This window comes from Epinephelus lanceolatus, chromosome 3 (assembly GCF_041903045.1).
Source record: "Epinephelus lanceolatus isolate andai-2023 chromosome 3, ASM4190304v1, whole genome shotgun sequence".
Taxonomy (NCBI): Eukaryota; Metazoa; Chordata; class Actinopteri; order Perciformes; family Serranidae; genus Epinephelus; species Epinephelus lanceolatus.
In genome coordinates this window covers 33,731,568-33,748,209 of record NC_135736.1, presented here as the reverse complement: position 1 = coordinate 33,748,209, position 16,642 = coordinate 33,731,568, and the positions used below count along the sequence as shown (strand labels likewise).

At 41.1% G+C, this 16,642-nt stretch overlaps 1 protein-coding gene across 2 annotated transcripts in view; it reads left to right on the top strand.

The window, feature by feature from the left end:
• Positions 1–2,603: 2,603 nt before the first annotated feature.
• Positions 2,604–16,642, top strand: part of ugt8 (UDP glycosyltransferase 8) — a 28,012-nt gene continuing 13,973 nt past the window's right edge. Inside the window, exons 1-3 of one of the 2 annotated variants that reach the window (XM_033624568.2) lie at positions 2,604–2,817; positions 10,034–10,866; positions 16,416–16,558. In XM_033624568.2, the coding sequence (XP_033480459.1) occupies positions 10,036–10,866; positions 16,416–16,558 (974 nt within the window). In that variant the 5' untranslated portion in view covers positions 2,604–2,817; positions 10,034–10,035. Of the gene's footprint in view, positions 2,818–4,776; positions 5,130–10,033; positions 10,867–16,415; positions 16,559–16,642 lie in introns of those variants that run through there. The other variant, XM_078166279.1, reaches the window with a different exon arrangement.

Here is a 16,642-nt window from a genome sequence, read left to right as displayed (position 1 = left end):
AAGAGACATGAAATAACCAGAAAAAAGACTCAAAATAACCACAAGGAGACACAAAATGATGACAGGGAGACCCAAAACAACTAAAGAAAGACACAAAATAACAACTAAAACAGGCAAAACAACCCCAAAGAGTTACAAAATAACCAGAGACCCAAAACAACCACAAAGTGAAACAAAATGACTACAAAGGCATACAACATGACTAACAAGAAAAAAAACTAATAAATTGTTTTAAAGGTCCAGCGTGTGACATTTAGTGGTGGCAGATGTTAAATTGCAAAGGGCCCTATCTAGAGCCAGTGTTTCGCTTGTTCATTCTGAGCTTCTGTAGAAACATAGCGATCTCTGTAGATGAGGACCAGCTGCCTATGTAGTAGATGTAAACAACTTATTTTAGGTTAACTAAAACGCTACAATTCTTAATTTCCAGTGACACACTAAAGAAAAGATACTTATATCATATTCCATTTCTGCCAGTATATCCCCCCCCTAATCTTACATGCTGGACCTTTAAGTTATTTATCAAACAAAAATGGCAGATATTCTCAGGTTCCTGCCTCTAAAATTTCCTCAGTGTTATAACATTTTTTTAATTTACAAACAACTTGATCAATTCATTGTGGAAAAAAAAACCCCAGGGGAAGGCAACCTGTGGTTCCGGAGCCACATGTGGCTCTAAAGCCCCTTTCCAGCGGCTCCCTGTGGCTTTGACAAAACAGTTATATGCAAATAACTAACAGTTGTTTATTTATTTTTAACATTTTAATTTTCATTTACAAATGTTGTAGGCCCCCCAAAAATCTTACATTCTTCAATTGCAAAAATGTGAAGCCTATAGCCTAAAATGTGCATGAAACATGTACTGCCTTTCTTTCAAAGACATGGGGGGAAAAAGGCAATGAGCAACTTGGTAAGGAATGTCCCACAAATTGCAGAAACTTAACAGATTTAGAAAATTATTTTAAGAAATAGGGAAAAAAGAAAAAGCTAGGGAAAATTATATTTATAATTTTTAAGCACCTTTTTCCAAGTCAATTCCTTCCTTTGTTTGTTTTTAACTTTATTTTTTAAGCTAATTTTCTTGTTTTTAATTTTCTCTTGTAGCTAATTTCTTGCATATTTTCGGGTTATTTCTTCTTCATGTTTTTGAAAGAAATCAAGCCAATTTGCTCAGGTTTCAACGGGTTAATATATGCTCAGTTTAACTATTTGGGTGCATTCCAAATAATCTTTTTACTTTCAGTTTGCACTGCAGCAGCCTTTAAAAAGTACGTACTGCTGCTTGCAGTATGCACACAACTGGGACATACTACTGTCTCATAACATTACGCCCTGAACTTTGACCCTCTGACTTTCATATCTGTTACCTTGGAGATAAAACAAATGCCACTTACCGAGTTCACCAGAAATGGAGATCAACCTGGAGAGCTCTGCTGTTGTTACTTTGCAATGTGTGTCGTTTAACTTTAAAGTTATAACTGCACAGATTGTAGATTCTAACATATTAAATTTGTGACAGTGAAATGATTGTTATTTTTATAGTTATGTCCCATTGTTGGTTGTAATATTTATGATTATTTTGTTCACTTAAACAATTAAAGACATCTGTCAATGAGCTGTTAAGCTGACATCTGTTTGCAGCTCAGTCAATGTGACAAATCGTCCACTGCGCAAAGGATTGTGGGTCAGAATAGCCAGCAAAGCACACTGCAAAATCACACCTGATGTAGTTGAACATCCTGGTATTTTTGGCATACTGCCTTTGACATACTATGCATTGGGACATACAAAATCTTTTTCTGACATACTATATAGTATGGTAGTATGGGTGTTGGAGTGCCTAGTTTATAAAGGCTAATTTAGACATTCAAACACGTTTTGCGGCTCCACACAGATTTTTTAAATTATTATTTTGGGTCAAAATGGCTCTTATGATAATAAAGGTTGCCGACTTCTAACCCATAAATAAAACTGTTTATTGCAGCTGTACAATTTAAAAACCATTCATAAAAGGTGCCTTAAAGTTGCACTCTTTGGCTTCTCTCAGTTGTTTCAAAGCACTGCTGCAGGATTTTTGTACACAATCCTCTGTATGCCAATATCACAGTGTGTCTTAGCTGCATTTGTAATCATGTGTGGTTGCAGGTTTTGTATTTTTACGGTTTATTTCTAGTATATATTGACATTCTTTTGGGCTTTTCTTTGTAGCTATCTTATTTTGTGTTTTATATCGCTTGTTTTAGAGCTGTGCATTTTTATTCTGTATTATTGTTCTATGTTGTCTGTGACTTATGTTGCTTCCTGTCTTCACCAGGGCACGCTTTATCTTGAGGTTTTATTGGTTGAATAAAGGTTGAATAAATAAATAAAAATAATCAAATCCCAATTAATCATTAATTTTGTGTCCAGCTGTTTGCCTCCTTCAAAACCAACCTTTGCTCCAAGCATTGGCCCCAAACTGTTGACTGTTCCAACACAGGTGGACTCACCTGTAACAGGCAAAGCACCTGCATGGGCCGAAACTCCCCACCCTTATTGTCCTCCAGCCAACCACGGTTTTTTGCCCCCTCTGCCGCTCCCTTCCTCTCCTCCATGCAACCGGGCTGGTCCCGCCTATCACCGCCCCTGTGACACGGACTGGGAGTTTAATGTTGCCTCTGCGCGTAGTCGATACCCGGGGACACATTTTACTTTACAGCCATTTTTTCCTCACTATTTTTTTGTGTTTTACCTCCCCGTCATTTTAAACTGCGTCCAAGAAAATCACCCCCCCCACCACCACCTCCACCTCTCCCCGAGCAACATTCAAGCCACAAGGTAAGAAACAGACAGGCGAGCTCCGTGCGTAACGCAACAGGTGCGCTCTGCTCCTCTCACTCAGCGAAACTGTTTTAATTGTTTCTCAGCATAGTTACAAAGAGGAGGAGGATATTGTTGTAAAGATTGCAAGTGTGAACTCTGTCGTGTTGTTTAACTGGTTTTACTGAAAGCTCAGGTGCGGCGAATCCTCCTGAGACCTAGGTGTATCTGTGCTGCGTTGCGTTCAATTCCTCTGCGAATCATCTCCAACGAAACACATATCACTGTGAGCGATTACTTAATTGCTGTTGTGTATTATTTGGTATTATTGTGTATCTGCCGTCGCATCAGACTCATTAAATTCTTAGTTTTATTTTAATATGTCTGCACAGCCTTACTTGAATTGTACTTTTGCCCTCACGATTATTAGACTTCAGGTTTCTGTGTCAGTCCCTGGTGAGCTTTTGCACCCATGGCACAACACAGAGATATTTTTAGTTGCAAATTAAGCTACACAAAAGCAAACACTGTCATTAAACAAAGCCAGTCTGTCAAATTGTACTGCCATGAGGTTTTACCAGTTCTCAGAATATCAGAGTTTTATTTATGTATTAAAATTGCCCCCAGAAGGTTAAATCATCTCAAACCCCTGATGTGCAGTTGGCTAACCCTATATGACCTAAAAACTACATGTACACCACACCCCAAAGGCTGTTTGGCCTACAGGCAGTGTTTCTCTTTTACATCCAAAGCCAGGTCACCTGCTTGGCCTGTTGCACCAACCCAAAACAGTCACCTGATGTTTTAAAGAAAAACTACAAGTCACAGGATGCCAGCATCTTGGATGCTGATTGAGATTGGCATCTCCTTGCAAAACTCTGAAGTGTTGCCTAAACACTTAAACTGTGTGTGTGTGTGTGTGTGTGTGTGTCACGAGGTGTGACTTTACCCACAGCTTATTATAAGGGATAACAGGATAAACCCATATGGACTGAGACGGGGCTGCCATGCTTGAGAAATAAGGTTGTCAATCCTAATTTCATAAATGTCATCCTAGGGATTACAGCTGTGGGCTGAATGTATTGTGTAAGGTTATTTTACCACTTTACCTCCACATGTTTGTTTGCAACCTGTCTTTGCATTATGTTAATGATAATTAGCGGTCACTGCTTTGTCCCAGTCCCCTGCTACATTTGTGTATAATTGTCGGTAACACAGAGCCTGTCGGACATGTTCCTATGTGTCAATGATTGTGGTGTCATGGAGGTATGAGGTGAGATGAACTGTGATAGAGAGTGGCAGCAGTGGCATGTTGGAAACATTTTTTAGGGTGAGGAAAGAATGTGGTTGAATGAGACACTGAACGTCTGTCCGTCGGTCTATAGGGTTACACTGAATACAGCATTGGACTGACAGAGCTAATGTGGGTAATTGGGTTCCTCACGCTGAGGAACTCGATTACCCCAAGGAGGACATTTTGCGATAATTCCATAGTCTATCTGTATGAGGAGTAATCTTCCCTGAGGATCTCTATAAGTAGGCTTTATGTATATCTAATATCCACTTTCTATAAAATGCTGATGAAGCTGAAAGATATGAGGGCCTGCTGGGAGACCTTGTTGCCATTACAAACAGCTCATCATGTGTCTCAGCATGGGAAAGTCAAGTGTTTTTTTTCCCACTTTCATTTTGTTTTCACCAAAATTCAGGCTCTAAAGGCTCTTGGCCAAGAGTAACCTATCTTCAGAGTAGTCTGGGCTCCGCAGTTCGTGATAGATTTAAGAGGACAAAGTTGCTAATTTACAAATATGGTAATATCCTTAACCTTCTGGTGACTTTGCGCTCATGTGCCTTTTCACACATGCATGCACTGCTTGTTGAAGACATTGAAATGAAGCGTGCTAATACATTTGACAATTTGACAGCCTTTGCCTTAGAACGACAGATTTTATATTCTGGGGTTTGAACCTTGAATTATCTGTCTTTGAACATGTTTTCGATTCGACCAACACGTGGATTTATGGAGTTGAATAACTGATGGACTGTGAGCCTGCAAACTAGTTTAGTCTAGCTATCGTAGTTTGGCTGTATACCAACCTGAAGTGGCTGACCTAACCACACTGGTATCGTGGATTTCGGACTTTAGATTGTCTGACTGTCGGATTATCAATTATGGAAGAGGGAATGGAGGACATTGAAAGATTGCTGACCTTTATGTCGGAAAAGATAGCAGGTATCTGAGAACAACAACCAGATGACTTCTTCATCCTCTCATGTTGGACTGAGGGCAGACTGGATGCTACGGTGACTCACTACCTGTGCCTCATGAGGTATTACAAGACAGGACGTATCTATATCTTACACATTGCACCTCTAATAAGCTGTAGGAACAAGATAATTTAAGTTCCAGATGAGGTGGATTGGTTGTCTCTTTTGGAGTGATGCTATTTTATTATGTAGTGAGTAAAAGTAAACTTGCCAGAATAGGCTGCCATAAACAGAATTATGGTCACATCATTAGAGACGGTCCAAATCTCAAAAATACGTACATATGAGTGACACTGATTTTTGAAAAAGGAAAAGATTTTATTGTAAATTCATTCAGTGTCTCACATCTTGTGTGTGGCTTTAAATCACATGACTTTATGCATAAAAGCAATCTGTTGGTAAACCATTGTCACAGATTAAATTATGGCTTTAACTTGTCGTAAGAACCTACATGCCAGATAATATGTCAGGTCCTAGTGCAAAGTGCTGGTTACACTTGTCTGGAGCAATGCATGTCTTTGCATTAATGCCTTTTATTATTTGCCAGATACCTCAATGTCTATATTGCGGGGATATGGTAGGGTTGACTATTGGTACTTTCATAAAGTGATGATCAGTAACATGGATGTAATGACTAAGTGGGTAAATGCAAATAATAGACCACCTAGAACAGTCTGGTAAGTTCAGAAAATCACATCTATTTCTGATTAAAACAACACTTATAACGATATCCAAAATCAAAGATGACATCACATGTCATAATGTTGATATAACATCAATCTATAGCCCAGCCCTAACATCCAGTTGGCCCACTCAGACTTCCACGTCCTTCTGGCTGTCGCATGATGAAATCTCTAACTGCCCCGAGGTTAGCGTCTTGTTTACATAGGAACCGGTGTGTTTTGAGCAGCTGAGAATGAAGTGTCTTCTGCTAAGAGTGACTCCAGGCCAAACCGCAAGTGATTCCAGCGTGTCACTGTAATTTCTAGTTTAAAAATAAATGAAATCAATTCAGACTTTGCCATGTTTGCAGGCAGCTAAAACTACTGATGATACACCTGCCAGTTAGTCAGTGATCAACAGTTGTCTCCATGGAGATCAGTAGTTCTCTCATAGCCACGCACAATGATTTAACTTTGCTTATTATTAAGGGCAGCCCGACTTAATAATCTTTCCACGTTTAAAGAAAGTCATGGCCACACTATTTATGTAGTTATTTATTTTCCTAATTGCCCCCAGGCAGGCTCTGTAGCATACACTGTTTTTCTTTTTATTATCAAAGCCTTACTAACTAAGTCTGCAGCCTTTAAGGGAACCCATTTGGATTATTTTACAGCAAACTAACCCAAGCTCAGTTAATCATGCTCCATTTAAAAGACATGTGGCCAAAATAAACAGCTCGCAATGACTTCTGTTCGACTTAGTATCAGTTCTTGGAAGTCACATCTCCCCTCTCAGCAGGGTGCACTGAACTAATGAACCCCCACTGTGGAAGCAGCAGGGCTGCTGCTCCCGCTGTGCTAAATCAAGAAAATGTTAGTCAAGATTATCATATTAGAGAGTGACAATCACTGTATAATTACCTTCTTGTGTCACTCTTAATAGATGAAAATAGCATTATGTGAGAGCTGTAATTGGTTTGATTTTTAATAACAGACATCTGAAAGCTGCAGTACAAGGCAATTAATTTGAGCCGATAGCGGAGATATGTTCGGAGTTTCTAATTATTTACAACGTTTTGTCTGTTGAGGCTTATGCGGTGGTTGGTTTTGCACAGTTTAAGTCATCTTTAAGGCCGTTTTTACAAATCTTTTTGAGTTTGAGCTGTTAAATAAAGCAGGCCAGTATGTGACCTATATCACAATATGTTTGCATAATGATGTCAAATATTCAAGTTGATGTTCAATGCAATGACTTGGTTACTATGGTAATACATTATGCCAGAAGTAATTCCCCATACATGTAAAACAAAACTATCTCTAACTTATTTTTATTCAGAGTTTGCTGGTAATAATATTTAAGTCCAATCTCACAATTTGATCATATCATCACAATATGACTCTTTGAATGCCAGTGAGCAAATAGGTAATTATTTTTCATACATCTATAATTGTTGAAGAGAAAACAGAGAAAATTTAGTGGATGCAGAGTATTGGGTAAAATTTAAGGAAAGTATAAGTGTATTCTGCAGGGACTTTTGCTCCTACACAATATATTTTTTTTAATTAATAGACTCAAGCATAATATTAATCCCACATAATGTATGTAATTTAAATATAATGGGCATGCAGGTAGAGGTAATGATTACAGATTTCACTCAGCTGTAGGTTCAGACATTTGTTTCACTTGATAATAAATGTGGCTTGTGTCACAATATCATATTGATATAGCCTCTATGTACTTACCACAACATATTATGCCTTATACAAAGCTTCCTGGCAAACTTTAAAATGTCTTTCTCTACTGTTTTCAATTTGTGCCCTATTCATCTCCACTTTGTCGTCACCCTGATCACTCTGTCATTTTGTATCCTTCAATTCTCTTAATCCAGATAATTTCCTCAGCTCTCCCTGTGCGCAGGGTAACCAGACTCCATTGTTAGTAATTTAAGTCATGACGCATCACAGTCCTCAGTAGACAGTGGCTGGTTTCTATAGTTACCATCAACAGTCTGGGCTGAGAAGTGTTTGTAACGATATCCCCAGGATGCTAAACAAAATGGTGGCCACCTTGAGTCCTCTCCCTACCAGGCCCCAGCTGTTTGCGGAGAGAAACTTCATATTGTGGACAAACAGGTGGCTGATACACTATGTAATCCTGTCAAGATACTATCAGGAGATGGTCAGCTGAGACGGTATGGGCTGTGCCATTTGATATAGATTTAGATGTAATGTAAAGAGATATTACGCTGACGATAAAACGTGATGTAAGAGATATCTTGTGGGGCTGACAGGAGGACCGCTTGTACTGTATCAGTGAACACATTGAACTAGAGGCAGGGTACGCCCTGGACAGGCTGCCAGTCTGACGCATACGGCCGCAGAATCACATCCACACCTACAGGCGTTTTACAATTACCTGTTCCCCAAATCTTTAGACTGTGGGATGAAATCCATGCAAACACTAGACCATTTCAACTCTCAACAGGGAACACCCACTGGCCCAGGCTGGGTTGAAGCCAAGGACTTTCATTTATTTGGTTAACTAGGTGTAGCGCATTTTACGGCTGATTACACACTATGCCAACGCATGAGTAACAATTGAACAAGATTTGACCTTTCAAGCCCCTAGATTCTTTTTGGCCTCATCTGAACTCATAATCTGGGACAGATACTTAAATAACTGTATTCCATCTCAAGTGCTCCAAAAGGAGAGATCTGAAAGGGGGTGGTTGGCTAAATAGGTCAAAAAATTATTAATCTGTTGCCACATTGTCTTATTTATAATTTAATATTTGAACTGCTCGTTATGCTACTCAAAGCCCCTCTTTTGGCTGTGGCTTTCACTGCTTTCTTGGCTCTTGTATCTCTAGGTCCGAAGTCACAATTGCTCATGAAGTGTCATTTAGACATCTTCCTCCAAAGGTTAGCGCATTCCTTAAGGTAATGGAGAGAGCATGGGTTAGTCATTGCAGATTAGGAAAACCTGGCTAACAAATGGCTGTCCATGAAGAGGTTTCCAGTGTTGATGATTAATCCAAATGAGAGGGAGAGTGTAGGCATATAGGCCACAGGCTATGACATGGTGGCATGAGAATGGCTCTTTGTGTTTGTGTTTGTGAATAGAGCGGCCGGAGGTTTAGAATGACGTTGGTGCTACCCACACCATGTCAGTGACGGCTGTGTGCAGAGTGAGGAGGGATGAAGGGGTGGAATCGAAAGAGGGAGGAAGGAGAAAGAAAGGCAAAGTTTGAGTAGGAAAGGTGGAACCACACAGATCGTGAGAAGTTGTATTCTCTAGATACTACATCTCAGTGTGTGTAATAGAACTGAAACCCAGGGTGAAACTCGAGGATGATGATGATAAGATTGGATTTATCTACAGGCTGAAGTGTGATGAATATAATGGAAGATATGTTCTCTATGCGAAGTACTTGCATCATAAATGACTGATAAATGCTTGGCCAGAGTAAGGGCCTTGAAGCACCAAGCCGACAGTTGGCTGTTTGTCAATTTTGGGCCATTGATGAGTGTCTTTCGCCCTATGTTTTGGGGTGTGTTATGAACTGTTGACACTAGTCAGCCCCAGTTGGCTTTTATTCGGCCGATTTAGCATGTTGAATCAGCAGCGGAGAAGGCATAGCCTATCAGTGACTGAAATCCCTCTGATTGGTGGTTGGTGAGGAAAACAATCAAAGGTAATCAGATCAAAACTAACCTGTTATATGAGACGAGACCGTGTTTTAAGCCACTGAGCTGTTTGGTAGTAAATGGTTCGTAATTGTTTGTATTGTTGATCATATACGCATGTTAAATATCCTTTGTTCTGTCGAGTACCTTGAATTAGGGGTGGGAATCGCCAGAGGATCCAATCTTGGTGCTGTGTGACGATACGATAATGCCACATAAAAATATCACAATACTATGTTGTATCGATTTTTTTCTCAAACCCCGATCTTGAATCCGTCATGACGGGCTTTTTCTATTTCCTCACATGCGGGCGCAGAACGTACATCCTAGTTGGCCGTTGGCTGTAGCCTTTGCGGTGTGTTCAGGTGCAACTTTTTGGCCAAGACATAGGCAACGTAGCAACTGGCCTTCTTTGCCACAGTGTCGGTTTGGTGTGTCCAGGTCTTAAGGTGCAAAGAGACAATAAAAGTTTAAAACACACCAGGCAGATCTATAAACTGTTATTTCTTTACCTTCTCTGAGTCATGGTTAGGCAACTGACATTTCTTTTTGATGACTATCCTCTGTTTTTATTTCAATGTCAGGTGTTAACATTGGTGATTTCTTTATCATTTCAGCCATGCTACTACCCTCGTCACTACTACTCCTCCTTGGCCTCCTCACCTGGAGTCCCAGTGCATCATGGGCGGCTAAAGTGATCGTGGTCCCACCCATCATGTTTGAATCCCACCTCTACATCTTCAAGACGCTGGCCACGGCTCTGCATCAGGAGGGCCATGAGACCCATTTTCTAATTTCAGAGGGTCGCGGGGTGCCCCCCTCACCTCATTACCATTTACAGCGCTACCCAGGGATCTTTAACAGCACCACAGCTGACAACTTCCTCCAGTCCAAAGTCAGCAACATCTTCTCGGGTCGCCTGACCTTTCTGGAACTGTTTGACATTCTTGACCACTACTCCCAGAACTGTGATGCTGTCGTTGGCAGTGTTGAAGTAATGACCCGCCTCAAGGAGGCCAAGTTTGACTTGCTGCTGGTGGACCCTAATGAGATGTGTGGATTTGTGATCGCTCACATCCTGGGTGTGCAATACGCTGTGTTCAGCACAGGCCTGTGGTACCCTGCAGAGGCGGGCGCCCCAGCCCCACTTTCATATGTACCCGAATTCAACTCGCTGCTGACAGACCACATGTCTTTGTTCCAGAGGATCGCCAACACAGCTGTTTACCTGGTGCAGCGCTTTGGAGTCCATTATATTGCACTACCCAAGTATGACCGGATTATGAAGAAACATGGAGTGAAGCCTCAAGTGGCCATGGCTGACTTGGTGCAGGGCAGCCGGCTGTGGATGCTGTGCACTGACATGGCTCTGGAGTTCCCCAGGCCCACGCTGCCACATGTGGTGTATATCGGAGGCATCCTCACTAAGCCCCCGAACCCACTGCCACAGGTCAGTACTCACAGAAAGCACTTGGCGAGATTTTCAAAATTAGATGAAAAGAGTTTGTGTGGTCCCATGTACAAGAGGACTTAGGCAGTGTTTCACTTTGGAGAACTTGTGTGTCCTTGTTGAAATCCTTTGAGAGTAGGAGTGTCTGATACAGATAAAATCCTCTTTTACAGTGTATGTCATTTTATATCACATTTATATCCTGCTGTGTGGAGTTTGCATGTTCTCTCTGTGTTAGCGTAGCTTTCCTCAGGGTACTCCAGCTTCCTCCCACAGACCAAAGACATGCAGGTTAACTGGTGACTTTAAATTGCCCGTAGGTGTGAATGTTAGTGTGAACGATTATCCATCTATGTGTCAGCCCTGTGATAGTCTGGCGACCTGGGCAGGGTGTACCCCGCCTCTCGCCCAGTGTCAGCTGGGATAGACTCCAGCCCCCCCTGAGACTGAATTGGATTAGTGTAATCTAGCTAATTAAATACGTGACACATCAAGATGCTTTATCATGTTAATTTAAACATATAATTTAAACATCATAAATCAGCCCTGCTCATTGATATGAAACACTTCCCGCAGTGACCTAATACTTTTATTGTAATATTGCCCAGCCCTACTGCAGAGTCAACGTCCTCATTCACTTATATTGTGAGATGGTTTTATTAATTTCTAGAACCACGAATTGATGCCGGAGCCTAAATTGAGGTCTGCTGTTGGTGACAAAAGTACTACAATACAATGGCTAATTCATGCTATCTGAGTTTGACTATGACATTATGCAAACAGTGGTTTTATGGACAGGATGGCAAGCCATATTGCTTGACTCAGACTTGGTAGAAGTCAATCCTTTTTGGATGACCTATATACGTATAGGCAGAGCATTAAATAAAGAAAAACCATCAACCACCAACTGTCCACTTACACACATTGACATTTCGGGCTCTGCCTTTCCTCCGTATGTGTGTGACCTGTGTGTGCACAAAGGATTTCAAGAGATTAAATAGCAATGCAACAAGAAGAGCCTGTTCTTTCCTTTGTATAGGTTTGCACGACTTTATCAATTTCCTGTTCACTGTTTGTCATTGATTGATGTCAGTGACATATTCAAAAGCTGTCTTGAAAAACAAATATTGGCAAGAGAATAATTATGTTGATGCGGGGATCAAGTCACTGATTTTCCCACTCGTGAAGCCTTCGCGTGTGTGATGAAGCTTAATGTCAGTTCACATAAAAAAATATACATACTCTTCGTACTGTCTCCCCTCCTCTGTCTTAGCAGTCTGACTGAGTTTCAGTATTTTTTGTATCTATCCTTGCCTGACCCCATTGTCTCCCTTATCGTTGCTACCCCACGTTATCAATCCCGCTACAAAGCGATCCTTTATAGACAATGCTGGGGTGAGGATGGGTTTGGGTTGAATGGACGCAGTAGACTTTGAGCAGAAAGGGTGGGGAGCCATGGAGAGCAGAGGCGGGTGGTGACGGGGGGTTAGTCCAGCGTTCGAACGCCGAGAGCGCAGGCCGTCGGTATCTACTGTGGGGGGTTTTGGAATGCCACTCCAGCCAATAGGGAGCATTGTGCCGCGCTGTGTGGAGGGAGTTATAATGGAAGTGGAGGGAGAACGAGGCCATTGTTCTGGGCAGAGCTCTGGGGACACTGAGACTCTTTTATGGGGTCACTGAGGCTGCGTTGTAGGGACAGTAGGGCTGCGCTGCTGGGACACAGAGCCCAGTGTGCCCCTGATGTTGCTCCGTGCCAGGGCCAGCCTTAGTTGCCGCAGCTGGACCATTAGCCTCCCTCCCTCTACTTGTCCTCCACCTCTATCACTCCAACATGGCTGCTCCCAGAGCACCCACTGTCAGTCCTTACATCTTTACTTACCAGAAGCTGTTTTACTGAGAGATGCTGAGTCCTCCTAAATAGAACTGTGAACAATTCCAGCAACATTTCATCACTAAAGTATACCAATAGATAGCATAGTTGGCAATGAGATTATGATCGTGAGATAGTTGGAATTTTCTTTCCTAACCCTTTAACCCTGTACCGAACTGTCTTAAGGAAAAGCGATGTTACAGTATTAACCAATCAGACTTGAAATCACTGTTCATATCGACATCCAAGTTGTACATACGACTGGGAGTTCTGATCTAAATAATAGAACAGTTGTGTCGGTAAGTTTCTATGAAGAACTCACGTATAGTGCAAGATGGGGGCGTTCGTGGAGTATTATTATGCAGTCATAAGCTTTATAACTACACTCATAAATGTGTGTAATGCTTTCTGATGTACTGTATCACCAGTCATAAACCTTTATAAATATGACTTATAAGGAATTAAAAGTTCAAGTTTCCTGTCTTGAATGACTTCCTAGACTCACCTACGTCTCAGCAATCAATTGTAAGAACTCATAGTGTGCTATAGTAATCCATGTAGTATTATAAGTTATCATTGGTATAAAACCCATACGCAAAATAAGTAAAAGACTGAATATGTTTTGTCAAGCTTCATTTTCACTATACAATGAAAGCAAACCATCCACAACTGTAAGCTGCCACTGTAACAGTCACACCCATCACAACCCTCCTTCGCACACCTTCATGTGTGCGTGCGTGTGTGCATGCTTGCATTCTCTCTAGCACCAAACAGGAGATAACAAACTGGGTGGACAGGAACAGTACTCACAGAGGGAACTGTCACAGTTATCCTGGACTGTAAAAAAAGGAGGAGATTAGTGTTGGATTAGTGTTGATAGGGAAACACCAGGTGGGAAATGTATGGAATATGGAGAGATGGAGACTGTGCAGCATGTGATGCTTCAGTGCTGGCTGCACACAGGAGAAAGGAAGATCTTGTGGGAGGAAGTGGCCGAGTTGGGAGTGGAGACTTACTAATTTAGAACAGTTGACTTTGTACACACAACAGACCTGTGTGTATCACAGGATCAAGGCCAGCAGGTGCCGACTCAGGTGTAATGACCACTGTGACCAGAGCGCGGCAGCAATGCGCCAAACGCGCCTAGTCTGCCATTGAAAGCTTACAGGAGAAGAAGAAGAAGAATAAGGGCGGAAAGAAAACATAACAGTGATTTATGGGAGGAAACAGTTGAGTAGTGGAGTTGCCAAGAGTCACAAGCGCATTTCTTTGACTTGTCGTGCCGTTTGTACCACGAAAAAGTGGAGAGGAAAAAAGGTGGACAAAAATGTACTGTAGCCCTGGGTGAGTATGCTAATGCTACAGGCTGTAGCATTAGCATACAGCCAGCCAGCCAGCTAGCTAGCTAACCACTAAGCCGAAGGGAGCTACTTGCAAGCTAACGTCGATTAACGTTACTGGGTTGCCAGCTATTAGCTTACGCGCTAACGTTGCGTCTTAACGGAAGATTTCCAGCTTCATAAACCATACTTTATGTATAATTGAAGTTGGAAATCTTGTGCTAAGATGCACGGTTAGCTCGTAGGTTAATACCAAACATTCCAGTAGCTAACGTTAGCTTGCAAATAGCCATTTGGAACAGTGGTTAGCTAATGTTAGCTATAGCATATAGCATACTCACTGGAGAGCTGCAGCAATTTCTGTCCACGTTTTACCTCTTTGATGCTAGCAATCTTGCAAATAGAGACACTGCAACATCCCCAGTCTCTGCTAAAACTTCTGCTCTGTGACAGCATGACATATTGTCTTAAGTTGTGAGAGGGTATCAGACTCTTTCAAAAGTATTTTCAGAGTCTTGTGGTTTGGTAGACTTTACATTAAAAGCCAGTGTAGGTAGTCATAATGTATTTTAGGTCCCCATCAGTCAACCCTTTACTTCAAAACTAGTCAAGAGCTTCCACAAGACTCTGGCACTTGTAATTCCTTTAAGTCACATCTATAATGTTTTAAAATTTTCTAAAGTGCATCACAAAGCATTCTGTGTATGCATGAGTGTAGTCAGGAAGTATTACAAATGCATCAAAATGCACTATGAAGGCCCACATAATGCACTATAGATGCAGTCCTCATTGAAAGACTTACTGAAGTCAATATATTCTTATTTAATTTTTGCCTGGTGAATGCGCATGAGTTTAAACCTCCACTGGTGCCACTCAGCTATAAGATAGGGGGCTGTTTCTTCTGCAGAAAATAGTTGGAAGAACAAAACAGTTATGATGAGTCACTGATGACTGTGGATTACCCAAAGTGACTGGCATGTTGTCTCCAGAGAGACAAGATACTGCTGAGACTTCTGAGAATCAGAAAAGAATTCATTTCACCTGTATTGTACTGTTGGCAGCAGAAACTTAAGATGTCTCAAAACTTGGCACATAAAAGTGGCTGTCTGCTCCTTAAAGGGTGTATGTGGCATGCAGGATATTTGGTATGTATCTGATGGCTTGTTGCTGTGTTGACTTATGCATAGTTTTATGGTGTTTTGTAAATTATTGATAATCAGGAGCAGCTGTTTCCCCGTAGATACAATAAAGTATACTGTAATGCCTTTACCATCTCGTGCCAACATTTCTGTGGTTTCCTTTTTTAGATGACTAAATGTACCAAGGTAATGTGCACACAGCTTTAATTTTGTACAAACAAGTGCTTTACTTGCTAATTTGTTTATAGGTATATTTTGAAGCAAACTGCAACAGGCAGCAGTTCAGAGGAGATTAAAATTGATGTCATATTTAGTGAGGAATAAATTTGGCCAACATATTACTCTTATTATAATGTATGTGTCAGAAACAGGAAACTAGTGCCTTGCAGTTGTTGTGTGATGAAATAAGGCCCTCTAGATGTAAAATAAAAAGGAAAATGATACTGGTTCATTGAGATTAGTCACTTTGTGGACTTCCAACATTGCTCATTAATGTTGGAATATGAAATTATAACGTAACACTCTGAACCGAACTGCAAAATGCAAGCTCAGCACATCCTTACATGCAGTTCTGAGACATTACCTTAAATATTTACAAGCTTCATGCATTAGACATTCTGTGTCTTGCGTGATAAACTTCTACTGTGGATATTTCTTAAACATTCCCTGGATTTGAATTTATGTAGTCTACTTGGAAATATTTTTACAACCATATGATTGCACTTTTTAAGGGGTTTATAATCTAGGAGTCTCTCATCTTATCCGCCTGTTGCTTTTCAAATTAAACGATAAAATCTTCCCAGTGAACTACGCGCTCATTGATATTATTCTGCAAAGTTTTATGACATCATCTCACATTTATCTGTAATCGTATATATCATTCAGAGCATGGGTGTGAAAGCAACCTCACTTGTAAAGTCATAAAGACAACAGCAACTGTTAAAAGTTAATTTAAAGGGTCTGTTTTATTGATGTCAGCTATTTATCTGCGATGGTGCTCAGCTGTTTAATTGCAGTGATCATATACTTCAATGTAGGTCATCTGAATGTTTGCAATACACATGAATGACCATGAAAGAAGAGACTGATGAGGTTAAAAATAGAACACATAGAAAAGAAGTGTTTGCATTATATCATTGTAAATCTGTTTTTTTAAAAATCTATTTTAGTTCTCATTGTTTCTCTCTTCTATTCCCACAGGAGTTTGAGGCGTGGGTGAATGACACAGCGGAGCATGGCTTTGTGGTGGTGTCGTTTGGAGCTGGGGTCAAGTACCTTTCCCATGACATTGCACACAAACTGGCCGGAGCCCTCGCCAGGCTGCCCCAGCGTGTTGTTTGGAGGTAAATCTGTTTTGTCTCTCATAAAAGACACAGCTGTCACTGTGACAGATGTGAGCAGGATTTTGTAGTGAGCTTCAAGTTACT